Raw genomic sequence first — 27,189 nt, forward strand, 5'->3', positions numbered from 1 at the left:
TGCAAAGAACTTCATTTGGACAACTTTAAAGGGATAGTTCACCCAAAATGAAAATTTGATGTTTATCTGCTTACCCCCAGGGCATCCAAGATGTAGGTGACTTTGTTTCTTCAGTAGAACACAAACAAAGATTTTTAACTCAAACCGTTGCAGTCTATCAGCACGTACACGCGCCACGCGCCAGATGTTGTGAACGCACTCAGGACAGTTGAACATTGCGGTGGATCGGAGGTTAAAAAAAAAAAACGAAATAAATACGTTTCAGTTTCTTGCACAGAATGATCGTTTCGTGTCTTAAGACCTCAATGTATCGTCACGAGCCGCAGGGTTTAATTTGGTTTTGTCGGTGTATGTTTTTTTTACTCTCAAAGCCGTGGAGCCCATTGACTGCCATTATAAGACTGATAGACTGCAACGGTTTGAGTTAAAAATCTTCGTTTGTGTTCTACTGAAGAAACAAAGTCACCTACACCTTGGATGCCCTGGGGGTAAGCAGATAAACATCAAAAATTGTCATTTTTGGGTGAGCTATCCCTTTAAGTTGTTTTCAAAGTGTGTAAGAAAAATGAGAAAAGAAATGAATACTTTTATTGAGCAAGGATGTATTAAACTAATCAAAAGTGACAGTAAAGACTTGAAATGTTGCAAAAGATTTCGATTTCAAAGAAATGCTGTTCTTTTCAACTTTCTATTCATCAAAGAATCCTGAAAAATGTTTTCAACTGTTTTCAGCATTGATAATAATCAGAAATGTTTCTTGAGCAGCAAATCAGCATATTAGAATGATTTCTGAAGGATCATGTGACACTGAAGACTGGAGTATTGATGCCGAAAATTCAGCTTTGCATCACAGGAATAAATTACATTTTAAAATATATCAAAATAGAAAACATTTTCAGTAAGTAAATTGTAATAATATTTCACAATATGGCTGTTTTTTACTGCATTTTTGATAAAAAAAAATGCAGCCTTAATGAGCATAAGAGATGTCTTTCGAAGCACGATCTAAATTGGCTGCTTGCTATTTAGCAAACTATTTAATACAGATTGATGTACAATTGCCTAAATGCTGTTGAAGTGCGATTTCTGCTTGAGATTGAACCTCATACATTCTCCCAGAGGTCAATCAAAAACCAATGTGTTATTTTCTTACACTGAGCCCCGTTTCCACCAGGATGTGCATGTTCGTTCTGCTGCTGATGGCGGCTTTCGCGCCTCCTCTCTTAGGAGTGGCTGGCAGCAGTAAACAGCTTGGTGGAGGCAGGCGAGGATCTGGAGGTGGACGTTGCTTCTCTCTTGGTGAATATGGGATGTGAAATTGTTCAAATTAGATCTGATTAAACCAATTCTAATGCATCTCTGAGTGTGTGTGTGTGACGTACTTGTTTTTGCTAGTAATGAGCGGCAGACTCTCACTAACTAGTCCATGGCTGAGCAGTAGGATGGACTGAGGGCTCATGCTCTGATTGAGCAAAAGTCCCGCCACAATCCTCCTGAGCACAGCATGCACTCGCCTCGACACCTTCAGACTGGCCGTGTTTTCAAGCATCTAGAAAGAGGAAGACCAGATTAGTCTCTTGAGAAATCGTGAGCCTCTTGTAGATGCAGCGCTTTGGTTATTCACCTCTTTGAGTGGCAGGATGAGGTGAATGACGCGCTCCTGACTGCAGAACTGGCCGAGAAGCTCGTACGAGTCGGAGCTCTTGCTGTGACGGGCCTCCATCACTTTGGAAACGATTCCTTTGATGTCCTTCTCCTCAGCTACGGCCCCAAACAACTCGTTGTTGAAGATCTAGGAAGGGTGCGGAGAGTTAGTGGATAAAAAGGCATGATTGTTTGAAAATATTATTGAAAATGTAAGTGCCGTTTACCGCGATGAGCATGTCCATGCATGGGTCGAGATCCCCTCCATTCAAGGATGGTTTTAGGACAGTGAGCAAATGGTAGACGGTGAAGGTCAAAACATGGACCTGAAAGGACAAATTATACACGGGTCAAAGACCTGGTGCTCGTTTTGTTTGGTTTTGTTTGGTTCGGTTCAAGTCTTTCAAGTTATTCAAAAACACATTACAAATTCTCAGACAAAGACACAAACGTTCTATGATCAGCATTCATTTCTAAATTCAAATTAATTTTGATATGTTTTGCATATCAATTTTGTTTTGCAGGCCATAAGTATAGCAATTATAGCATAACTATAAGAGCAAAAGCTATAACAAAAAGCTTTATAGTATTTTTAAATAGATGTTTTGACCTTTTTATGACATGTTCATTCATGCAAAATCAAGTAACAACAATAGAACTTCAATAAATTTTTTTTTAAATATAATAATTTTAAAATACTATAATACAATTATGCTATATTAATGTATGTTATATTAATGGTGAGAGCCAGGTTTAGTTAATCAACAATAAATCAAAGTTTAAGATTAAATATAATAAATTTATAAAAGTATAAAGTTTTATCTTGAAGAATATTTTTAAAACATTTTAGAAAATGATTAAAATATGCACACTGAAGTGCATTTAAAGTGTTAGAGGAATATATTATTTTTTACTTTAAATTTAAGTCTTTAAGTTTTAGTTTTTTTTTTTCGTTTTGATACACAATGTAAAAGTGGTAGATATTTATATAAATATATTTCCAAACTGTCTGAAAACATCACATATCCAAAGATTACATTACTAATGTCTTGGCACATGTGTTTTGCACTAGAATTTGACATTTTCTCCTCAACCATATTCGTCAGTGACACTTATCATTTGGGAAATACTCTCTTCTTGCATGATACATTGCTATGTACAGTACATGCTGCATGATACATGTGCTAATAAATACAATATTTTACCTGATACCCCTTCACTAAAACTGCCTGCAACTCGCTGAGCAGATAATGAAGATATTGATGCCCAAGCGTCTCTATGATCTTCACCACGGTTCAAGTCTTTCAAGTTATTCAAAAACACATTACAAATTCAATTTAAACAGACAAAGACACAAACGTTCTATGATCAGCATTAATTTCTAAATTCAAATTAATTTTGATATGTTTTGCATTTTGCATATCAATTTTGTTTTGCAGGCCATAAGTATAGCAATTATAGCATAACTATAAGAGCAAAAGCAATAACAAAAAGCTTTATAGTATTTTTAAATAGATATTTTGACCTTTTTATGACATGTTCATTCATGCAAAATCGAGTAACAACAATAGAACTTCAATTAAAAAAAATTTAAATATAATAATTTTAAAATACTATAATACAATTATGCTATATTAATGTATGTTATATTAATGGTGAGAGCCAGGTTTAGTTAATCAACAATAAATCAAAGTTTAAGATTAAATATAATAAATTTATAAAAGTATAAAGTTTTATCTTGAAGAATATCTTTAAAACATTTTAGAAAATGATTAAAATATGCACACTGAAGTGCATTTAAAGTGTTAGAGGAATATATTATTTTTTACTTTAAATTTAAGTCTTTAAGTTTTAGTTTTTTTTTTTCGTTTTGATACACAATGTAAAAGTGGTAGATATTTATATAAATATTATTTCCAAACTGTCTGAAAACATCACATATCCAAAGATTACATTACTAATGTCTTGGCACATGTGTTTTGCACTAGAATTTGACATTTTCTCCTCAACCATATTCGTCAGTGACACTTATCATTTGGGAAATACTCTCTTCTTGCATGATACATTGTTATGTACAGTACATGCTGCATGATACATGTGCTAATAAATACAATATTTTACCTGATACCCCTTCACTAAAACTGCCTGCAACTCGCTGAGCAGATAATGAAGATATTGATGCCCAAGCGTCTCTATGATCTTCACCAAAGTGTTTCGAGCCACATCACGGATCTCCTGGAAACGGCTCCTCAGATGAACGCACACTTTCAGGAAGATGCTGCATATATATATAAACACCAAACTGAGAATAACTTTGTGTTCTGATCAGAGGTTGCATTAACTGAAAATGTTGCATCGTTTACCAAATTTTTGCAGTGATGCGCACTCAAAATTAAATAAATTATGGAATATTTGCAGCGCAACTGATGATCAATCTCTCGCACACTCTAACAGACACTTGTATTTAGAAAACGGGTAATGATAGAGTAAACATACCCTGGCAAGTTGGCTTCCATCACATACTTTGGCAGAGACTTCATGAGCTGAATCATAGCGAATGCAATAGGCACTCTGGCCACTTCTTCATCTTTCACCTCCTTAGACTTCACCATCTTGTGCTCGTCATCTCGTTTAACCTGCAGAAACAAACATCAATAATTAGTTGATGATTAAATCAAGAACAAATATCTGCCAATGAGCCAGAAAAATCAACTCAATTAAAAGGGAAAAAAAGTTTTCATATTCCATTTTTGTAATTGTTTTACTCACTCAATCCCTTAATTTCAATAAATATTTCAGAAAGTGACTTCTTTACTTCATTTTGCATCTCAAGTAAATATATACTGATTTAAGGAAGTTCACATATTTGTATTGGAAAACAAGACAAAAATACTTTCTTAGCAATGCATGCAACATTTAATGCAATGGCATCATGAATTTAAGTCTTTCTGCTCTGCTCTGATTTCATTTGTGGAAGGGTGAATTAAGACTCTATAAGACCCACAAAAACCCTGTATAACACACAAATCTTGTCTGTGCCATCTATTTTTTGGGCTATTGATTCATTACAGAACAAGCTAACACCAAACCCTGATGTAATCAACTGTGAGTCTTCAATTGTTAGTTACATCTGTTGTAAACTTTAGACAGCAATACAGTCCACTAAGAGCTTTCAGTCTTGCTCTACTTTAAACTAAACTCTTTAAGTATGATATTTGAGCTCAGACCTTTGCTGTGAGGCACTTGTGAAGTTTGGGCAGGACGCTCTGAGTGACCGTGTGATGAATGGTGGAAATGAGCGTCTCTAGATCCCGTTTACTCTGCGGAAGACCACTGCTGACGACAGGGGGAACTTTCTTCGTCTGGCTCTTTTTGCCTTCTTTTGGTTTGGCAGGGCCTTCCGTCTCAGCATCCGTTGCTGTGGAAACAGCTGCTCTAGCCTCATCGGTTTCCATGGCATCTTCAGCATCACTCTCATCCGTGACCATGGTTTCCGCTGCCTCGTCCACAACACTGGGCTCTGAAGCGAATAGATGATGTTGGTCATGTTAAGTTCCATGTGGGTGAACAGGACGTTTAATGTGGCTGTTGTGACACTCTTACCATCAGTCTTCTTGTTCTTGGCCACCTCGATTTCTTTACTGAGAGTCTCATGGTCAAAGTGGAACGCATCAAGAACGGTCAGCAACAAGCTACGCCAATGAAAAGAGTCAGGAAAATCATTAAATGTCATAATGACAAAACCATCACAGAAAAAAAAGCACAAATGCACAGGAAGTGTACCTGACAGCCAGTTTCTGCTCAGCTATTCCGGTTTGTAAAACATGGACGAAGTGTTTGAGGTAGAATAAGTACTTGGACCAGGTCAAGCGTCTGCACACGGCACCAATAACTTCCACGGCGGCTGTTGTCATGGGTTCATACTGGGAGAACAGAGAATTTATTTGTTTAAAGCACAGTCAACTGACAATAATTGGAACGGCTGAAAATATAACCTGACTCTGTAACAACCTTCAGCAGTTTTTCGTCAACTAGAGCGATCATGGCGTAGGGCATGATGTAATTCTGCATGGAGCGTGATGACATCACAATCTTGCCCTCCGTCAGCTGCCTGGCGAACTTCCTGAGCGCTCGACCCCTTCTGTAAACCTGAAAAACAAACAGACTTCTCCATTTTCTGTGTTTTGAGATGGGACAATGTCAAATAAGGGCACTGGTTTTATAATAGCGATTAAAAAGTAATTCAAAAATTCAAAAATTAAATTAAAAACATTAGTTTCATGTATTTGTTTTATTAACATTTATCAATATATATAAGTTACATATTTATAAATAACATGTATAAATAGAAGTTTAATGTATTATTTTCATTTATTAGTATTATAATTACTTTTCAATTACTAATATAGAAATATATATATATATATGTATATATACATATACTATAATATGTATATACACATTTATCAAAGAAATCTGACTCGGGATCATTATAGTCCGTCAGCTGCACCAGATCATGAAACTCGGATCGGTTTGGGAAAGTTTTCACCAGGCAGGCCAGAACCGTAGTGTAATCATTTCGTACACTCTGCGAAAAAAAAAGAAAGGCATAAATGTGTGAAATGCACGTGAAATGGACACACAGCGTTGATGGATTAAATGTAAGCTAACATATCACTGGTTTTCACCTCAGTCTTGCTCTTCAAACCCTTTCGTATTGCATCCAGTATCGTGTACTGCACAATCTCCTTGTATTCTGCCTCTGGGCATCCGACTTCACAGAGCTGCGTTATTACAGCTGACAAACACATGGTGGCGCTGTCTGCCAGAGACATGTCACCGATCTGTCTCGGAAACACACCAAAGGCATTCAAAACTTCATGCAGGTCAAGAAACAAAAAGATACACAAAAAGATATTTAGAGGGTAACAGTAACATCACAAGAACGGTCACCTCTAAGGAATGGAAACAGTTGTGCATGATAGCAGTCAGGTATCTCATATCCAGAGTGCTCATCTCTTTAATGTGCTTGGTGACCTTCTGGAACGCCACGAGACGCACGTCAAAGTGAATCTCGTCCAGATGGCGGCTATCAAACACGTTGAGCTAGAGAAGAAACAAGAGGCGGTCAAATATGAACATGATTGGAAGAAATAAAACTAAATCGGTTTCTGATTGCCTCAATGAACCCTCACCTGAATCACAACATCTGTGATGTACTTCAGTTCACCGTCCATGTCTGACAGAGTCTGCAGAGAGATATATTCAGGCAGTCAGGAAGAGTTTGGAAAGGACTTAAAGTGGTGCTAAAGTGGCTAGAGATGCAGAAACTGACCTGAAACACTTCACACAGCGCCTGACGGGAAAGTCTGTTGTGGATGATGGAGAAAAGCTTGCTGAGAGGTTTGAGGAACACGCTGGGCTCTGAACACTGTCTCAACAGGTTCTTCACCGTACCCAGGATGTCCAGCTCTGTTTCCTGAAAGAAAAAATGAGAAAATGTTCCTAATATGAACATAATAACAATAATACAGTAATACAATAACATACACTGGTAAACGATTTTTTGTTATGTTTTTGCTCACCAAGGCTGCATTTATTTGATCAAAAATACAGTAAAAACTGTAATATTGTGAAATATTATTATGTATTAATTTAAAATAACTTTTTCATTTGGATACATTTTAAAATGTAATTTATGCCTGTGAAAGCAAATGATTTTCAGACTTCTTTAATAAATAGAAAATTCAACAGCATTTATTTGAAATGTAAATCTTTATAAATGTCCTTACTTACTTTAGATTCATTAATAAGTACTAATTTCTTATTTTTTATCTTATTTACCAACTTTTGAATGGTGTATCACAGTTTCCACAAAAAAATATTAAGCAATATAACTGTTGTAAACATTGATAATAAGAAGAAATGTTTCCTGAGCAGCCAATCAGGATGATTTCTGAAGGATCATGTGATACTGAAGACTGGAGTAATGATGCTGAAAATTCAGCTTTTGCCATCACAGTAATTAATTGCATTTTTATTTTCAACTAGAAAACAGTTATTGTAAATTGCAATAATATTTCAGAATATGATTTTTACTGTATTTTTGATCAAATAAATGCAGCCTCTGTGAACATAAGAGACTTCTTTCAAAAACGTTAAAAAAAAACTATTAATAATGTATGATACCAGTTAAAAGTTTGGAATTATTTATTTGGCACGAGGAGTGTACCTGAGCAGATTTGGGTTTGTGAAGGTAAGGCAGAAGCAAACCAATGAGTGTTGAACTCTGTTCTTTTTCAGCCACAAATCTACTGATCCTGGAACAGAATGAAAACCATTAAATCAATCATTTTACTTTAAAAGTTTACTTCACATGATGTGGACTTCTTTTCTTCAAAAAAAGAATGATTATTAAACCTTTATGATTATAGTTCTTGGTGTGAACGGCTGTTTAAGAAGTCATGTGCGAATAAACAGATTTATATGGACATACTTTGAGAGGATGTTGAGCTCTTTGCTGACTTGAGCTCTGAATTGCTTCTTCTTGAGGCGTTCAGAGTTACGCACGACTCCGCTGAGGTACTGCAGCAGTGCTGGGATGTGAGGAAGGAGCAGACGGCAGCCGATAGTCAAAGAATCTACCCGAAGAAGAGAAACAGAGATGTCAAATACACAAAATATAGTGGGTCTTTCAGCATAATCATCAACACCCCTGATGTCTACCTGACACGTCACAGCCCTGATTGGGTTTGGGGATCACAATGTTGTTCACAATCAGCTCTGATTCATTCTCCTTGGGTTCATAGTCTGGAGTGGTCAGCAAGCTCTCGGCTATATCCATCACCACGGCCGTCGTGATGGCAGACACGTTTTTGGAGGATAACAGAGCAAACACATTGTGCAGGACGTCACACTCAGGGTGGCCCGGTCTCTGCTTAGCAAGCAAAGGGAAATATCTGACAGGGAGAAAAGACAACATTTATATTATAATAAGACTGCATTGCTATAACATTTCAAATCAGCAATAAGATATGATAACAATGGAATCATTACATTTAATTATATAACGCTTTATAAAATACAGAATGTTACAAAGCAGCTTAAAAATAAACAGGAAGTGTAAATATTTTTTAATTTATAAACTGACTTCACTTTCAAGACAATTCACATTATTCAGGTTAAGTCAGTTCAGTGTTGATTCGATTCGGTTCAGTGGCAGATGTTACAAAGTTCAACAATTAAAGAACGAATTCTATCCAGCTATAAAGCAGCTCTAAAGAAAATATTATTAAAAACTAGAAATGATTTCTTTAGGGTACCACTGTGTCAAGTCCACAAACCTGTGGTTAATGAGCTCACCTAGGATTTTGGATCCACACACGGATGACTTTCAGGAGGGGCGTTGGTGCATACGGGCTTTCAGTGGACAGAAGACACACCTAATGAACAAAACAGCTGGGTTACTGACTCCAGTCCTCATTTAAATATTCAGAATCTCAAAATTGTCAAATACTGATGGTAAAAAATAAATCACACAAGTTTCCAAGACTCTTTTGAAAGAGTGTGAAACTTCTTTAACTTACAATGAGCCATACTTTTTCTTATTTGAACTGGCTTGTTAAAGCTACTGAAGTTATCCAGTCATTTTCTCTCTTATACACACACCTTAGGCCACACCACGGCTTGAAACACAGCGTCCAGCTCATCTGCAGTGAAGTTGTAAGACTCAAATCCATCAAAGAAGTCTTGTATGCGCAGAATCCCCAGACGCCGCAAGTTCTTCAGAGGATTGATGCAACCAGGCTTGAGCTAAAGGAACAACAGTAAGCTCTTGAGATCAGCACCCCCAAAAACAGATCCAACCACCACACAATAAAAAAAAAAAAGTCTAAAATCTGATAATGTGGCCCTCTAATCGCTGACTCTGAAGAGGAACTCCAGGAATATTTCACAATTACGTACAATATTTCAGTTTGCATATAAAGTTAAAGGATTAATGAGGATGGTTTTCTGCATTCAGCTTACCTGTTCTCTGTGATCCAGTATAAATGACACTGAGGCCGTCATGCACAGCAGGATCTGCAGAACTTTGGGCAAGTACATGTGGATGAGATGGCCCATTTTATGAATGAGCATTTCTATAGTGTTGAGAAGGCTGTGCTGGCGACCCACAGGGAGAACAGCAGACAGGTTCGCCTCGGCTACAGCTCGCTCTACCGCAGCCAGACATGCTCCTGCAAGCAACAAATTATGCATTTCCTGTTGTAAGTTGATGCATCTTCAAATCAGTGCTTGCTTTTTATCTATCTGTTCTTTTTTGAAAAAGTAAAATGAGTAAAATAAAGTCTGTTGGTTTAGTGTGTTTCAATAAAAAATAAGTTAATTTATAAATATCCTAAATATTGTGAAGATGGTCCTCATTATTGAATAACATTCATAAATGGTCCAAATAGTATATTATCTCTAATATCTAATGAACTGCAAATAGGTGTATTTAAGGGGTATATTAGGATGTAATCATTTTAATAAGCTTAAATTCAAGCTGGTACCTTCAGCATGATGACAAACAGGCTCCAGCAGCAGATCTATAAACATGCCCATCTCCTCTGGCTGACAGCCTGCCAGGAAGCGCAGCACTATGGAGGAGCGTGAAGCTGTGTTTGCCTTACCCTGAAACCTATTACCAACCCTAGGGCACATCCGCCCATATAGTATCCTGCAAGAATAATTAAAAACTACTAATTGCAGACACATAACATTCAGAGAAGAAACAGCAGGGGTGCAATGATATCATTAATATGCATTGCGCATCTAAACACACACCTCATAAGCGTGGGAATAAGTTGGGGTCTGTGTGACGGAAGTACCACGGCCCCTTCCTCTGAGATGTTGAAATGGACAATCTCATCTTTAAAATGCTTGTCATCCAGAAGTCTCTCCAGATTCTCTCTGTAAACAATGACAAATCAACAATTATTATGGACCTATAACAAAGCCCTGGGGAACACAGTCACTGCAGCAATGTTTAAAAATGATTTCACAGTACTGCTTTAAGCCATCATATTAATAAACCCCCAAATATAAATAATAAAACAAATGCCTACACAACTGGAAAATGTTTAAAAATTGTTTAAAGCATCCCCACAGCAAGTTTGAGGTTGCAGAAAAGCTCTGAAATCTGGCTTAAAATTAGGTCAGTGAGGGTTGCCTCTAGGTATTTTTTTCCGTGCACCAAATGACAAAACTGGCTCAAAGTAACCCAGAGACGTGAAATGAATATCATAATAGACTAAAAGACTTCCTGAGGCAATTGGTACATTCCGGTATCTCAGCAGTGAAAGTTAGTAAGGTAACCAAAGATGTCTGTTGGAAGATACCATCAGTCTCTGCTCTGGATATAAAGCATTCTATTCATAAACTGACCTAGTTAGTGTATAATACAGAGTTATTACAGAAAAAAAATCTAATGTGGAAAGCAAGAAGAGAAGGGACAGTGTATTTTGGTGCTTTGTGTTAGAAGACTTACTTGTAAGGGAGAATGTTTGGGTCTCTGTATGTCATCAAACAGTCCAGTGCTATTTTCTGGACTTGTTGGTCTTTATGGCACAGAAGCTATGGGTTTACAGAAAGAATTAGTCTCAGCTGGCTATTCACCGAGTTTTGATGAACAAAATGAACTTTCATAGAAAGATGGGAAACCATACCTGGGTATACAGTTCACTTAGTTTTGCCTCCATAAATAAAGCTTTTGGGTTAGTGAATTTGGAGAAGACCTTCAAGTGAGCAATGAGCTGCCTGTAAAAAAATAAATGCATGTTTATGAGAACAAATGAATGCTTGTCATTCTAGTACATTAGACATGCACATCTAGTTTGTGTGAGTATGTAACTAGAAGACAAAGATGGATGTTAGAAGATAGGATCATCTCTTACTTGGCTGCTGCTTTTCTTGGGATCTTCTTCTTGGGTTGTTTGGAATCTTCCTCCTTCTCTTCATCTTCTTCCATGTCAGCATCTACCTCTTCACCCATTTCCTGCCCTGATGAAGAGATGCTCTTCTTCATGAGGTCCTGTGTTGGAGCCACCTGCAGGTCAGCTGGGTAGAACTCATTACTGTGAAGGCAGAGAAAAGACCGTTATGGAGAACTTTCTAAAAAGACAAATAGGTTGTTGACACAAATCTCATATACACCTGATGAAGCGCAGCAGTAATGGGCTGAGCTCTCGGCTGCGAGGCTCCACTCTGTCAGGAAACTGGGCCATTGCTCGCCAAAGCAGGTTGCGGAAGTTTGTGAAATCGGTCCGCTGAGTGGGATTCAGCACCTGGTCCAGCTGTTCCAGAAACAACACTCCCACATCCCCGCTTTCGATCACATTGGTCCCCGAACCTCGAAGCTGCTTTGCTGCTTGATATTGTTCACCACCTCGCTCCTCATCATCTTTCTCATCTGCCTGAAGCTCTTCCTCTGAGAATAAAGATTCAAGCATCTTTAAATTGAAGACTGGGGGAAAATGTAACAGGTCAACAGCTCAATGAAAACTCACCAGCTAGACCAGCAACCATCTCCAGGTGTTCATAATAGACCTTCCAGAATGACTTGTTGTCCATTTCTTTAGTGTGGGTCCTGAGCAGATGAAAGCAAATTAAACAAAGACATAAATAATAGAGAAAGAGAGAATATTGTTGGAGATACAGGGTGAGGATATGAGGATTTAAAGGCAGAAGATCAAAAATAAAACAGGACATGGCCATTAGCATGACACTTACACCAACAGATCAATAACTGCATCCCAGAGAGGTCGGAAATTGACAAACAGCATTGCAATAAGATAACGAAGAGGAACCTATAAAAAAATTTTTAAAAAAACATCTGTAACAATGGTTTGCAAAAATAATTCAATATTTGACATGGAGTAAAAGGCATTAGCTACCTCATGGAAAGCACCCTTGGGCAGACAGGGCTGCACCAGGTCATGACGGAGTTTACGAAGATGTAGTAGTTTCTCCCTGTAGTCCTGCACTGTGGCCGGGACCTGCTCCGCCTGCAGACACACGGCGAACACCGTCTGCGCATTTGAGCTCTCTTCTCCCTGAAAAAGACATGAGTTAATAAATATGTGCATGTGCTTTTCACAGCCACTGCTGTTGGTAAATCTCATAAATGTTACCTCTGCTGGTTTAGGAAGATCAGCCTCAAAGTTTGACATAATTCTGAGGGTCAGCAAACGAATCTGTGGAGGATAAAAATGAATTGAACCTTTAAAATCTGTATTTTCATAACATCAGGGTACACAGAAAAAAATTAAAAAATAAATAAAATACACATATATATATATATATATATATATATATACACACACACACACACACACACACAGAATCTTTCATGACTTTTTAAGGTTTTATAATTTTCTATCACTTTTCCAGGTCTGAAATCATATTTCCAGGTTTTCCAGGACTGTCGGAACCCTGTTATTCCCACTTAAGCCCAAAGTATACTTCAGTCGTCCGCGTTCTGCAAGTGAAGTATACCCGGTGCCTTTAACAACAACAACCCTCACTGGGCTAAACCTCACCTTGGAAATGTTGGAAGAAAGATTGGAATGTAGAATCTGGTACAATTCCAGCAGAGAATCATGGGACAGCTGAGCTGAGCAGCCGTTGAGTGCCAGTCTGGTGTAGTACAGATCTCCTAACAGCAGTGCTGAAAGATCCGTAGGGAGTTTCCTGTATTGAACGCAAGCAAAAAATGTATTTCTTAATTTAACAAGCAAGATCCATTTTACTAAAATGTTCAGATGCAAATATTGAAGCACGTACTCTAGGATGTTTCTAACCAACTCTGCAGGCAGAAGTGACTGTACCGCTGCCGTCTCCTTGAAGCTGAGCAGGGTGCTCAGAGCCTGTCGGGCTACAAACAGCCCTCCTGAGGAGACAGCAGGACATATTAGGAACAAACTACACCACACAAAATTGAAAAAAATTGAACACATAAGTACTTGAGGCTATCAATCACATGCACGCTTAACTGACCTCTCCCCAGAGTTTCACTGCACACCTCCTGCAGTAATCTGTTCAGTAGTGCAGTGACGGCTGGTATAACACTTGATGCTTCTAATGGCCTGCAAAACATTTTAATTGCTGCACATTTAAACAAATATCAAACTGTACACAAAAAGACTATTAAAAGACCATAAATAATAGATCTCAACATTTCTGTCTGCAAGAAAATACTTAGCTGCACACTACTATTTACACAAAATGAATGAACACTAACTTGAGACTGTTCTCTTTGTTTGCTTCTTTACTAATGTACTTTGCATCATTCAGACTGTTTGAACTAAAAATGAATCTGTGAAACTGCTTTGAAACAATCAGTATTGTATAAAGCACTATAAAATAAATGTGACTTGACAAAGTAATTTGAATGTTACTATAAAATCACATTTGCACGATAAAATATCATAAAAGTGGGAATATATAAAAGTACTGATCAGCTGAGGACGCAAAAGAAGATTACATTAAAAAATACATCACCCAAAAATGAAAATTCTGTCATCATTTACTGTACTGTTCCAAACCTGTATGAGTTTCTCTCTTCTCTTGAACACAGAAGAAGATATTTTGAAGAATGTTGGTAACCGAACAGCTGCCGGTAGCCATTGATTTTCATACTATTTTTCCATACTATGGAAGTGAATGGCTACCAGCAACTGTTTGGAACAACTTGAGGGTGAGTAAATGATGACAGAATTTAAATTTTAGAGTGAACTATCCCTATAACACGCAGAGAATTGTGGGTAATTAAGTCTTTACCTGACATGTGGGAGCAGCACCAGTGCAGCCCAGGGGTGGGAAAGGTCAGAGAGCGGTTGATCGGCAGGGATGACTATGAGAGAAAGAATCTGCTGGGGAACGGAGACCGACTGGTCTCTTTCAGGTCCAGTTGACCTAAAACAGAATTTGGAATTTTTACGTGTATTCATCTATGAAATATTCCAATTCAAAGTATTTTTTTTATTGAGTAGCTTTTCCCAGCTCTTACCTGACAGTGAAGACCAATGGGTACTTCTCAAAAGCCATGGAGCCGTCAGTGGGGGGCGGAGCTTTGGAGACAATCAGACCAACCAGCAGCTCCAGAACCAGCTGCCGGTTTACATAGTCCTCCATGCAGAAGAGCTGCTCCAGATACTGCAGTAAACTGGGCAAGAACAACTGGAGAAACACACAGGAGCATTAAAACAGTTGAAAGTTGCTCTTGAAGACCGCAAGTCCTGCTTATACTGACCTGCTCAAACTGTTTCATGTCAAACATCTCTTTGGTAAATGACAATATGAGGTCTCGGTCCATCCCGCTATTAAAGACCTGCATATAGGGACCAAAGAGGAAATGAGGTCAACAGGAAATCAGATTGTAAAAACATTTGTGTTGGTGTACATTAAACAAACCTTTTTCACCAGTTCATGGATGCTGCTGGCAGGTAACGACAGATTCTCTCCCATTAACACAGCCGAGACCACCTGTAAAAGCAGCCTGTGGCAGGAGTAGGACAGTCCTGGTGCCTGAACTAACTGAAGAAGTGTCTAAATATAACAACAAAAAAAAGGGGAAAAACATATCAGAGGTGCAACAGCACTCAAGAACACCATAATCTTTGAGTGCTACAGACACACACATACGCACCTCACAAACAGACTGTGGTTTTGTGATTTTTGCTCCTTTGTGATGCTCCACAAGCGTATGGTAGATGTACAGAATCCTCTCCAGGTGCTCATTAGCCTGAGTGGCATTGCTCGTCTCTAACTTTCCAAGAACTTCTTTCAGAGAGCCCTGCAAACCACAATAAATGAATAAATATAATTAAAATCTAACTATATATATATATATATAAATTAAAATGTAATAATTGATGAAGATATATATATATATATATGTAGATTTTAATTATATAAAAAAAAAATGTTTAAAACATTTTAAAATAGCGACCAATCAGCATCTAGGATGGGTACAATCACATAATACCACATAACACATTAATAATGATAGCAAAATCAATATAATATACGGTTTGTCAAACAAGCTTCATTTAGAGATACGAAAAAAAGTTTTCTTACTTGTAAGGAGTCCCACAGGACCAGCAGGTGTTCTTTTTCAACATAGTTGGCTGAAGACTCAGACATGTGATCCAGAGCTTCTTTTATTGAATCCCAAGGTAAATCAACGTCCTGAACGGCTGCTGGGCCAAGTTTCTTCAACACCACTGGAAGAGCCTGATAACGACTGTCCTGTTAAACACCGACTCGCCAAATGTTCATTGTGTGATGTTTGGTTTTCTGCGATGTGATCTCACCTTAGTGGCACAGGAGTGGAACATGTTACAGACTCCTCGACACATCTCAAAGATCAGCTGACCTGCTCCTCTGGCCTTCTGAGGGTCCTCAGACAGGTTGGAGAACATAAGTGTGAAGAGAGCATCATAATCGGACACCTGTGGGACATGAGAGACGCGTTGGCTTTAGCAACAACACAGAAGACATGGTGAAAATAATCTCGGATGTTAAAGACTCACCTTTCTCATCAAAAAAGAGAAGCTCTCGGCAGCAAAGTTGCGGATGTGTTCCTTCTTGTGCGCCAAAAGTTTACTGTAAAGACTGGTTTAGAAAAGCAAAAGAGTGAGAAATTATACATTATAATTCTACAAATTATGAATGAGATGCGAACATACTTTTTATGAAAGCTTATTTGCGTAATTTTGACTCTTTATCTCACAATTCTGACTTTTTTCTTGCAAACGTGAGGGAAAAAGTCATAATTGTAAGATATGAACTCAGAATTGCGAGATATAAACTCAGAAAGTGCAAGAAAAATTGAGATATCAAAAATACTTTAAAAAAAAATGTCTTCTGTGGTGGAAACAATAAAAACAGAATTGTAAATTCTCAGTCAATTCTGAGAAAAAATGTCAGAATTGCAATATGTAAACTTCGAGTTCTGAGAAAAAAGTCAGACTTGTGAGATATAAAAACTCAATTCTGAGAAGAAAAAAAAGCCAAAATAGCAAGATATAAACTCACAATTACGAGTTTATAATTTGCAACTGTGAAAAATAGATTTGCAATTCTGAGAATTGTGAGATATAACCTAGAAATTGTGAGATTAAAAAGCCACAATTTTTCTATTTTTATTTCATGGCGGAAACAAGTTTCCATTTCCTTTTGAGTTTCAAAGATCTAACAGAACAGTTTTTAAACTAGAATATAATCTACTAGGGTTTATTACTACTGAACTAATGATATCTGGTACTTCTCACCTGTATATCTTGTCAATATCCTTCACCATCATCCTCCACAGGTATTTGTACAGGTATGACAGACACGTGAAGGCCCATTCCAACACCTTAGTGTCTTGTGTTTCCAGTATAGACGTGACGATGATGAAGAAGTCGCAGAAGTGAGGGTAAAAGTCCATCTGGAGGTCGCGAGCAAGCTGAACTGTAAAGACTGGTTTAGAAAAGCAAAAGAGTGAGAAATTATACATTATAATTCTACAAATTATGAATGAGATGCGAACATACTTTTTATGAAAGCTTATTTCCGTAATTTTGACTCTTTATCTCACAATTCTGACTTTTTCTTGCAAATATGAGGGAAAAAGTCATAATTGTAAGATATGAACTCAGAATTGCGAGATATAAACTCAGAAATCTGATGAGTCCGAATTGTGAGATTTAAACTCACAAGTGCAAGAAAAATTGAGATATCAAAAATACTTTAAAAAAAAATTTATTCTGTGGTGGAAACAATAAAAACAGAATTGTAAATTCTCAGTCAATTCTGAGAAAAAATGTCAGAATTGCAATATGTAAACTTCGAGTTCTGAGAAAAAAGTCAGACTTGTGAGATATAAAAACTCCATTTTGAGAAGAAAAAAAAGCCAAAATAGCAAGATATAAACTCACAATTACGAGTTTATAATTTGCAACTGTGAAAAATAGATTTGCAATTCTGAGAATTGTGAGATATAAACTAGAAATTGTGAGATTAAAAAGCCACAATTTTTCTATTTTTATTTCATGGCGGAAACAAGTTTCCATTGCCTTTTGAGTTTCAAAGATGTAACAGAACAGTTTTTAAACTAGAATATAATCTACCAGGGTTTATTTCTACTGAACTAATGATATCTGGTACTTCTCACCTGTATATCTTGTCAATATCCTTCACCATCATCCTCCACAGGTATTTGTACAGGTATGACAGACACGTGAAGGCCCATTCCAACACCTCAGTGTCTTGTGTTTCCAGTATAGACGTTAGGATGCCACCATCTTGAATGACGCATTATGGGTAAAGTGGAGAGTTTTACTGTTTTTCAAAATAAAAGTCTTCTTTATTTGAAAAAGTATTTGGAAAGATTTTATCTTGTTTTAAGTTTTTTTTTTTTTTCGTCTATAGCAAGAGTTTTGAAATTATTCCAACGGATCACTTGTGTTATACAATAATATAGAAATATAAAACTATAAATTAAATTATATACAGGATGCCACCATCTTGAATGACGCATTATGGGTAAAGTGGACCGTTTTCCTGTTTTTCAAAATAAAAGTCTTCTTTATTTGAAAAAGTATTTGGAAAGATTTTATCTTGTTTTAAGTTGTTTTTTTTTTGTTTTTTTTCGTCTATAGCAAGAGTTTTGAAATTATTCCAGCGGATCACTTGTGTTATACAATAATATAGAAATATAAAACTATAAATTAAATTACATATAAGATAAATTAAAATATTTATTTTTAATTATATTTATTCTGAACACTAATGTGTTGTACAGATTATTTTTTATTTTTTTTGGTCCATGGTTAAAATGAGAAATATGAAAATATTATACATTATTAATGTGTTGTATAGATATATTTTTATTTTTAGTCAATGGTTTGTTCATAGTACATGTTATTTCTTTAACATTTTCTAATTGCATTATTCATAATCCTATTTATTTTATGCTAAACATTATCTCCACATATCCCAATTGTTCTCTAGTACTAATAAAGTATTGTATTAATTTAACCTATAAATAGACACACAAAGATTAGTAATATTGGGAGGTTAATAACATTAGGCTGCTTTTGTTATTAATAGGGAGTGAATTGTTTATTTGTATCTCACACACAAGAATAAACGCATTATCTGATAACTAGAGAAAAAAAAAACATTGCAGTCCAACTGCAGTAAGTAAGGAGGAATGAATGTGATATGGGTGGGATGATGACAAGCATGCAGCTCCAGGAACAATCACAGTGAGTAACTTTGGCAGAGCCTCCCTCTGACTGAACAAACATCTCTTTCTGTCATGACAATCTCTGACCTAACAATCTGCTTTCATTGAGTAAATTCCTGATGGTCACGATAATATTTTGCAAACAGAGCCACAAAGGTTTCCTCGTAAAATCGAGAGACCCTGTTAAAGAAGTTCAGACGTGCACCAAGATGTCAAGTGCGGCGTCCTTCAGTGTGTGGGACTATGTGGTCTTCAGCTTAATGCTGGTGATCTCAGCAGGCATCGGGGTTTACTACGCCTTCGCTGGAAGAGGTCAGAGCAGCTCCGCAGACTTTCTGGTGGGTGGACGGAGTATGACAGCGGTGCCGGTGGCTCTGTCCCTGACAGCCAGCTTCATGTCAGCCATCACCGTTCTGGGGACTCCAGTGGAGGTGTATCAGTACGGAGCCATTTTCATCCTCATCTGCTTTTCTTATGTTCTGATGGTGGCTGTGAGCTCTGAGATTTTCCTGCCGATCTTCTACAGACTGGGAATAACCAGCACCTATGAGGTGAGATGACAGCAAAAAATTCAATGTGGCATTAAAAATTTCATTGGTAATCTAAAATAGTGCGTTTATTGAGGAAGAACATATTAATGATGTTAAAACGTTTCCATAATGCATTGATTCTGCAACTTATGCAATGTAATAATTTTTTTCCCCTTTGTTTGCAGTATCTGGAGATGCGTTACAATAAAGTAATTAGACTATTTGGGACAGTCCTGTTTATCATACAGACAGTGAGTGTTTTCTTGTTACTATCAGTCTTATTAAATCATACAGTAAATTCAATGTACTATTTTCCATCTCTTCTCAGGTCCTATACACAGGTCTGGTTATTTACGCCCCGGCTTTGGCTTTAAACCAAGGTAGGATTTTTTTTTTTACAGATCTTTAGCTTCCTTCACTCTTAAAAATAAAGGTCTAAAAATTAGAATTTTACAGCAATGCCATGAAGAATAATTTTTGTTTGCCCAAAGAACAGTTCTTAAAAGAACCATTTATTCTTAACATTTTAATAATCTAAAGAACGAATGGAAATGGAAAGGTTCCATGAATGATAAAGTTCTTCATAAAGAACCTCTATTTTTAAGTGTGTAAGTCAAATGGCTTTACTTGTGAAGTGTATGGTGTAACAAGTATGCTTGATAGTGCACAGTGCTGTCTGGTCAAGTGAACTTCTCTCCACTTCTCAGTCACAGGTATAGATCTCTGGGGTGCCGTCATTTCCACCGGAGTCGTCTGCACTCTCTACTGTACATTAGTAAGTTAGAAAGAGAGTAGTGTTATTTTAGTATCATTGAGATACTATTATCATGTTGAGTGAAAATATGGTACAGAGCACAAAATAAATTCACAGTATGTACAATATCCTCATAATATATTGCATACATTGCCATTTCAAACGGTCACGGAATATGGTTAATTACTCAAGTGTCAAATTCAAGTCTTTCCATTTTATTAGGGCTCCATACAAATAGGTTACTACCTAGTCCACTCGAAACTCAAGCAACAAATTGTACAGCACACTGGTTTTAATATTGCAAAATAATATTTTTTGAATATTGAAAAATAATATTTTTATGTAAAAAAAAAATTTAAGATTTGCCCCACTATGCATATTTGCTTTATATTAAACGGGTTTCCCAAGTGAGGGTTCATGAGTTGATAAACTGGTAATTAATTATATGGAATGTAAAATTAAAATAAAAAAATGGGGCTGCACAATAATCCCTATATAGCTTAGTGCAATTATAAAATCAAGAGCTAAAATTAAATTAAATAACTGTATAGTATGTTGTGCTGCGTAAATTTATATATTTCTGTCTTTATTTTTATAATTAGAGTTAAAACATACTACTACTACTAATAATAATAATACGTTCTATTATTATTATTATCAACATCAGAGAACCATGAGCATGCAAATGTGTTGTTAAATCATTTGAATATTAGCTTCAAATCTCAGGTGGTACTACAAATAAATATTTTAAGTCTAAGGGGTTCAGCGGACAAAAAAGTTTGAGAATCCCTGTTATATTAAAATTATACAGTAGCAACACTTTTTAGAATTGCCATTTTATGTTTATATAATGTATATTTATTAAAATGTGCATCACAAAGGACTGTCCCTTTACCCTGGCAGGGCGGTCTGAAGGCAGTGGTGTGGACGGATGTATTCCAGGTGGGTATCATGTTGGCTGGGCTCTTGGCTGTCATCGTCCAATCGGTGCTGCTGCAGGGCGGGATCTCCACTATCATCAGTGACTCCACCCAGGGAGGCCGGCTCAACCTATGGAAGTGAGTTATCACATTACTGACAGGTACAAGAATGCATAATTTAAAGGAAAGTCTGGGCAAAAATGAAAATTGGGTCATCAAATACTCACACTCATGTCATTCCAAACCTGTATGACTTTCTTTCTTGTGCAGAACACAAAAGATGTTGATAATGTATGTTGATAACTGTACAGTTTCGGCTCCCATTGACTTCCATTTTATGGTCAAAATATATAATGGAAGTGAATGGGAACCAAAATTGTTTGGTTACCAACATTCTTCAAAATATCTTCCTTTGTGTTCAGCAGAAGAAAGAAACTCATACAGGTTTGGAGCGACATGGGGGAGAGTAAATTATGACAGAATTTTCATTTTTGCCTGGATTGTCCCTTTAAAGGTGCAGTAAGCGATTTCTGAGAAACGCTGTTGAAAGTGGATCGGACCGAGCACCAAAACACACCTGTAGCCAATCAGCAGTAAGGGGTATGTCCAGTAGTGATGGGGGAGGTGCCTGTGTTGAATAGCATGTTTCTTAAATTTGGGGGCGGAGCTATCAAGATAGGGGTGTGATTCTTTTGGGAAGGGGCGTGTTTGTTTTGGTGATTTCAAATATCAACAGCATTTCTCAGAAATCGCTTATACTGCACCTTTAAAAACTTGCCTTTCTCATGCTGTGTCCGACCCGCTCAGCTTTGATCCGAACCCCCTGAGGAGACACACTTTCTGGAGCATCACAGTGGGAGGGACGTTCCTCTGGACCAGTGTCTATGGTATCAATCAAGCTCAGGTGCAAAGATACATATCATGCAAGTCCCTGTTCCATGCTAAAATGTGAGCATTGCACAAATCATAAAACCCAATTTCACGCTAAAAGGAATGCAATATGTAACTACTTTTGTCTGTGTTTTTGTCTCTATCCAGGGCTTTATACATAAACTTAGTGTCTCTCTGGGCTATATCAATATGCTCAGTGTTTTGTGGCTTGTGTTTATACTCCGTTTATAAGAATTGTGATCCATGGGCAGCAAGAAAGGTGTCTGTTAAGTGTGTAAGTCAAATGGCTTTACTTGTGAAGTGTATGGTGTAACAAGTATGCTTGATAGTGCACAGTGCTGTCTGGTCAAGTGAACTTCTCTCCACTTCTCAGTCACAGGTATAGATCTCTGGGGTGCCGTCATTTCCACCGGAGTCGTCTGCACTCTCTACTGTACATTAGTAAGTTAGAAAGAGAGTAGTGTTATTTTAGTATCATTGAGATACTATTATCATGTTGAGTGAAAATATGGTACAGAGCACAAAATAAATTCACAGTATGTACAATATCCTCATAATATATTGCATACATTGCCATTTCAAACGGTCACGGAATATGGTTAATTACTCAAGTGTCAAATTCAAGTCTTTCCATTTTATTAGGGCTCCATACAAATAGGTTACTACCTAGTCCACTCGAAACTCAAGCAACAAATTGTACAGCACACTGGTTTTAATATTGCAAAATAATATTTTTTGAATATTGAAAAATAATATTTTTATGTAAAAAAAAAATTTAAGATTTGCCCCACTATGCATATTTGCTTTATATTAAACGGGTTTCCCAAGTGAGGGTTCATGAGTTGATAAACTGGTAATTAATTATATTGAATGTAAAATTAAAATAAAAAAATGGGGCTGCACAATAATCCCTATATAGCTTAGTGCAATTATAAAATCAAGAGCTAAAATTAAATTAAATAACTGTATAGTATGTTGTGCTGCGTAAATTTATATATTTCTGTCTTTATTTTTATAATTAGAGTTAAAACATACTACTACTACTAATAATAATAATACGTTCTATTATTATTATTATCAACATCAGAGAACCATGAGCATGCAAATGTGTTGTTAAATCATTTGAATATTAGCTTCAAATCTCAGGTGGTACTACAAATAAATATTTTAAGTCTAAGGGGTTCAGCGGACAAAAAAGTTTGAGAATCCCTGTTATATTAAAATTATACAGTAGCAACACTTTTTAGAATTGCCATTTTATGTTTATATAATGTATATTTATTAAAATGTGCATCACAAAGGACTGTCCCTTTACCCTGGCAGGGCGGTCTGAAGGCAGTGGTGTGGACGGATGTATTCCAGGTGGGTATCATGTTGGCTGGGCTCTTGGCTGTCATCGTCCAATCGGTGCTGCTGCAGGGCGGGATCTCCACTATCATCAGTGACTCCACCCAGGGAGGCCGGCTCAACCTATGGAAGTGAGTTATCACATTACTGACAGGTACAAGAATGCATAATTTAAAGGAAAGTCTGGGCAAAAATGAAAATTGGGTCATCAAATACTCACACTCATGTCATTCCAAACCTGTATGACTTTCTTTCTTGTGCAGAACACAAAAGATGTTGATAATGTATGTTGATAACTGTACAGTTTCGGCTCCCATTGACTTCCATTTTATGGTCAAAATATATAATGGAAGTGAATGGGAACCAAAATTGTTTGGTTACCAACATTCTTCAAAATATCTTCCTTTGTGTTCAGCAGAAGAAAGAAACTCATACAGGTTTGGAGCGACATGGGGGAGAGTAAATTATGACAGAATTTTCATTTTTGCCTGGATTGTCCCTTTAAAGGTGCAGTAAGCGATTTCTGAGAAACGCTGTTGAAAGTGGATCGGACCGAGCACCAAAACACACCTGTAGCCAATCAGCAGTAAGGGGTATGTCCAGTAGTGATGGGGGAGGTGCCTGTGTTGAATAGCATGTTTCTTAAATTTGGGGGCGGAGCTATCAAGATAGGGGTGTGATTCTTTTGGGAAGGGGCGTGTTTGTTTTGGTGATTTCAAATATCAACAGCATTTCTCAGAAATCGCTTATACTGCACCTTTAAAAACTTGCCTTTCTCATGCTGTGTCCGACCCGCTCAGCTTTGATCCGAACCCCCTGAGGAGACACACTTTCTGGAGCATCACAGTGGGAGGGACGTTCCTCTGGACCAGTGTCTATGGTATCAATCAAGCTCAGGTGCAAAGATACATATCATGCAAGTCCCTGTTCCATGCTAAAATGTGAGCATTGCACAAATCATAAAACCCAATTTCACGCTAAAAGGAATGCAATATGTAACTACTTTTGTCTGTGTTTTTGTCTCTATCCAGGGCTTTATACATAAACTTAGTGTCTCTCTGGGCTATATCAATATGCTCAGTGTTTTGTGGCTTGTGTTTATACTCCGTTTATAAGAATTGTGATCCATGGGCAGCAAGAAAGGTGTCTGCTCTGGACCAGGTACAAACCACGACAATGCATCTCAAATGCAAAAATTGTGCAATGTTACTAAAACTCCTAATAACCTTTATATATTTCTATAATAAATACTATATATTATATATTAAATAACATTATCAATCTGGAATATGCTACATTAATTTCTCTTTCTATAATATGCAATAAGCTTATGCCATACCTGGTGTTGGACATCCTGAGCGAATATCCTGGTGTGCCAGGACTGTTTGTGGCAGCAGCATATAGTGGCACATTAAGGTTTGTTCTCTATTAAGACAACTAGTTCAACCTAAAAATAAAATGTATCATTTACTCACCCTAATGTCGTTCCAAACCCATATGAATTTCTGTTTTCTGTGGAACACAAAAGGAGATATTTAGCAAAATGTCCAAGCAGCTCTGCCATACAAGCATGACTCCAAAAAGTACAACATTAAACTACAACTCTTGTGCTACATATTCCATGTCTACTAAAACATTACAAAATATAAAATTGGGTTACACTTTACATTAAAGTTTAATTTGTCGTTAGTCTTTATTAGCATCCATGGAACCTTTATAGTGTATTCTTTATAGTGTGAAAAAGCTCCTTTAGAATTTTAAAATATTCTTCACACTAAGGAAAATGGTTCTTTTAAGAACTGTTCACTAAAAGGTTCTTTGGGAACCCAAAAAATGGTTCCTCTATTGTATTGCTGTGAAACCCCCCTTTTGGAACCTTTATTTTTAAGTGTAGCATTGAACAATACTTCTACAGCATTTATAAATCTCAGATACGTCCAACATCATTCTTTCACTCTCGACCGATAATGACGCACCAAGATTAAATGCAAGAGGGAATGACACTGGAACATTACACGAGTGAGTCATTTTTGTACCACATTTATCACATTATCATTTTAAGCTTGTATTATATCATCTTTATTGTCTACAGTACAGTCTCCTCCAGTGTAAATGCTTTGGCTGCGGTAACTATTGCAGATCTGATTCGGCCATACTTCAGTCTGTCAGAAAGGCAACTGTCCTGGTCTTTAAAGGGCATAAGTGAGTGAATATCTTCACATTAATGCATGAACAGTGATACTACCTACTTAACTAGATGATATTCCCTAATCACAGGTTTGTTTTATGGTGCCGTGTGCATCGGAATGGCTGGTGTTGCATCTTTAATGGGAGGGATGCTACAGGTGGGTTACTGATGAATTATGTGACATTATGGGGCGAATGATGGTATAGTCCTAATTTTCCTGTCTGTTTGTTTCTCAACAGGCTGCTATTAGTATCGCAGGAGTGGTTGGCGGACCTCTACTGGGCCTTTTTTCTCTTGGCATCCTGTTTCCTTGCGCTAATGCAAAGGTTAGCATGGCTAATGATTAATGATTTTAATGTGTTATGAAAATTTGCAAGAAAAAATTTAACTCACCCTCAGGCCATCCAGGATGTAGAGGAGTTTGTTTCTTCATCTGAACAGATGTGGAGAAATGTAGCATTACATGACTTGGATCCTCTGCAGTGAATGGGTGCCGTCAGAATGAGAGTCCAAACAGCTGATAAAAACATCACAATAATCCACAAGTAATCCACATGACTCCAGTACATGAATTAACATCTTGTGAAGTGAAAAGCTGCACGTTTGTAAGAAACAAATCCTTCATTAAGGGGTTTTAACTTTAAACCATTGCTTCTGGCCAAAATATGCGTCCATAATAATCCATAATAACACTTCCTCAGGTGTAAAATTCCATCTCCTGTTGTCCTCTCACATCAAAATCCACCGACGTGTTTGTTTAGAAGTGTTTTCGCTTGTAAACGGTGTTTGATCTGTGCATATTTCTCTCCCGATTCAGAAAAGACGACTTTTTCACCGTTGATAGCAATATCATGGATAGATGACTCATATTTTAGCTGGAAGCAACAGTTTGAAGTTAAAAAGGTCTTGATGGATTCGTTTCTTACAAACATGCAGCTTTTTACTTCACAAGACATGAACTGATGGACTGGAGTGGTGTGAATTACTTGTGGATTATTGTGATGTTTTTATCAGCTGTTTGGACTCTCATTCTGACGGCACCCATTCACAGTTAAGCCTAGATGGCATACAGCAAAAACTACAGGGCATGCGCACATCAATATAGTGTAATTTTTCTCACTGTACAACAGTAATTACTATTTTTGCATTATTGTAAGGGGTAGGTTTAGGGTTGGGGTAGGTGTTGACGTTAATAAAACACAATCTAATAGGTAGAAAATTCAATTTATTGTTAGCTTCCAGTTTTTGCTGTATCCCTTCTATCCACAACCCCCATTCACTGCAGAGGATCCACTGGTGAGCAAGTGATGGAATGCTAAATTATATCCAAATCTGTTCTGATGAAGAAACAAACTCATCTACATCTTGGATGGCCTGAATGGGAGTAAAATTTCAGCGATTTTGTTCAAACTATTCCTTTAAAAGTGTGGATGTTTTAGGGAGGTTTGGCAGGGCTGGTGTCTGGTTTGGCTCTGTCACTGTGGGTGTGCATCGGGGCACAGATATACCCTCCACTACCAGAGAACAGCAGACCGCTGGCTCTGATGACACACGGCTGTAACTTCTCAGGTGGCACTAACTGGACTGCAAACATAGACGACTTCATACTGAAAGAGCAAAGGTGGGTTGCAAAAATCAAT

The 27,189-nt window shown here is 37.2% G+C and overlaps 2 protein-coding genes across 2 annotated transcripts in view; one reads left to right on the forward strand and one right to left on the reverse strand.

The window, feature by feature from the left end:
• LOC107710084 (small subunit processome component 20 homolog) overlaps positions 1-17,920 on the reverse strand; it is a 30,141-nt gene extending 12,221 nt beyond the window's left edge. Inside the window, exons 1-44 of the mRNA XM_016514790.1 lie at positions 17,869-17,920; positions 16,959-17,148; positions 16,218-16,299; positions 15,999-16,136; positions 15,763-15,918; positions 15,332-15,478; positions 15,097-15,231; positions 14,936-15,013; positions 14,693-14,862; positions 14,464-14,598; positions 13,681-13,769; positions 13,468-13,573; positions 13,224-13,374; positions 12,816-12,878; positions 12,579-12,737; positions 12,415-12,491; positions 12,192-12,271; positions 11,839-12,112; positions 11,580-11,759; positions 11,352-11,442; positions 11,174-11,259; positions 10,471-10,596; positions 10,197-10,363; positions 9,673-9,881; positions 9,313-9,456; positions 9,007-9,086; positions 8,371-8,603; positions 8,141-8,285; positions 7,877-7,964; positions 6,980-7,123; positions 6,840-6,893; positions 6,598-6,750; positions 6,333-6,488; positions 6,097-6,232; positions 5,656-5,798; positions 5,428-5,567; positions 5,248-5,336; positions 4,872-5,164; positions 4,141-4,280; positions 3,766-3,922; positions 1,872-1,970; positions 1,625-1,792; positions 1,383-1,549; positions 1,154-1,295 (exon numbers count right to left, since the gene is read on the reverse strand). Coding sequence (XP_016370276.1) covers positions 1,154-1,295; positions 1,383-1,549; positions 1,625-1,792; positions 1,872-1,970; positions 3,766-3,922; positions 4,141-4,280; positions 4,872-5,164; positions 5,248-5,336; positions 5,428-5,567; positions 5,656-5,798; positions 6,097-6,232; positions 6,333-6,488; positions 6,598-6,750; positions 6,840-6,893; positions 6,980-7,123; positions 7,877-7,964; positions 8,141-8,285; positions 8,371-8,603; positions 9,007-9,086; positions 9,313-9,456; positions 9,673-9,881; positions 10,197-10,363; positions 10,471-10,596; positions 11,174-11,259; positions 11,352-11,442; positions 11,580-11,759; positions 11,839-12,112; positions 12,192-12,271; positions 12,415-12,491; positions 12,579-12,737; positions 12,816-12,878; positions 13,224-13,374; positions 13,468-13,573; positions 13,681-13,769; positions 14,464-14,598; positions 14,693-14,862; positions 14,936-15,013; positions 15,097-15,231; positions 15,332-15,478; positions 15,763-15,918; positions 15,999-16,136; positions 16,218-16,299; positions 16,959-17,148; positions 17,869-17,920 — 6,012 coding nt within the window. The remainder of the gene's footprint in view (positions 1-1,153; positions 1,296-1,382; positions 1,550-1,624; positions 1,793-1,871; positions 1,971-3,765; positions 3,923-4,140; positions 4,281-4,871; positions 5,165-5,247; positions 5,337-5,427; positions 5,568-5,655; positions 5,799-6,096; positions 6,233-6,332; positions 6,489-6,597; positions 6,751-6,839; positions 6,894-6,979; positions 7,124-7,876; positions 7,965-8,140; positions 8,286-8,370; positions 8,604-9,006; positions 9,087-9,312; positions 9,457-9,672; positions 9,882-10,196; positions 10,364-10,470; positions 10,597-11,173; positions 11,260-11,351; positions 11,443-11,579; positions 11,760-11,838; positions 12,113-12,191; positions 12,272-12,414; positions 12,492-12,578; positions 12,738-12,815; positions 12,879-13,223; positions 13,375-13,467; positions 13,574-13,680; positions 13,770-14,463; positions 14,599-14,692; positions 14,863-14,935; positions 15,014-15,096; positions 15,232-15,331; positions 15,479-15,762; positions 15,919-15,998; positions 16,137-16,217; positions 16,300-16,958; positions 17,149-17,868) is intronic.
• Positions 17,921-18,746: 826 nt separating this feature from the next.
• The window catches only part of slc5a8 (solute carrier family 5 member 8), a 10,759-nt gene continuing 2,316 nt past the window's right edge, over positions 18,747-27,189 (forward strand). Inside the window, exons 1-12 of the mRNA XM_016514791.1 lie at positions 18,747-19,470; positions 19,635-19,700; positions 19,778-19,829; positions 20,157-20,224; positions 21,107-21,261; positions 21,931-22,071; positions 24,393-24,522; positions 24,689-24,777; positions 25,454-25,563; positions 25,639-25,706; positions 25,789-25,875; positions 26,989-27,174. Of these exons, the coding sequence (XP_016370277.1) occupies positions 19,039-19,470; positions 19,635-19,700; positions 19,778-19,829; positions 20,157-20,224; positions 21,107-21,261; positions 21,931-22,071; positions 24,393-24,522; positions 24,689-24,777; positions 25,454-25,563; positions 25,639-25,706; positions 25,789-25,875; positions 26,989-27,174 (1,584 nt within the window). The 5' untranslated portion in view covers positions 18,747-19,038. The remainder of the gene's footprint in view (positions 19,471-19,634; positions 19,701-19,777; positions 19,830-20,156; positions 20,225-21,106; positions 21,262-21,930; positions 22,072-24,392; positions 24,523-24,688; positions 24,778-25,453; positions 25,564-25,638; positions 25,707-25,788; positions 25,876-26,988; positions 27,175-27,189) is intronic.

The sequence above is a fragment of the Sinocyclocheilus rhinocerous genome, unplaced genomic scaffold (assembly GCF_001515625.1).
Source record: "Sinocyclocheilus rhinocerous isolate Xijiao unplaced genomic scaffold, SAMN03320098_v1.1 scaffold1708, whole genome shotgun sequence".
Lineage (NCBI taxonomy): Eukaryota > Metazoa > Chordata > Actinopteri > Cypriniformes > Cyprinidae > Sinocyclocheilus > Sinocyclocheilus rhinocerous.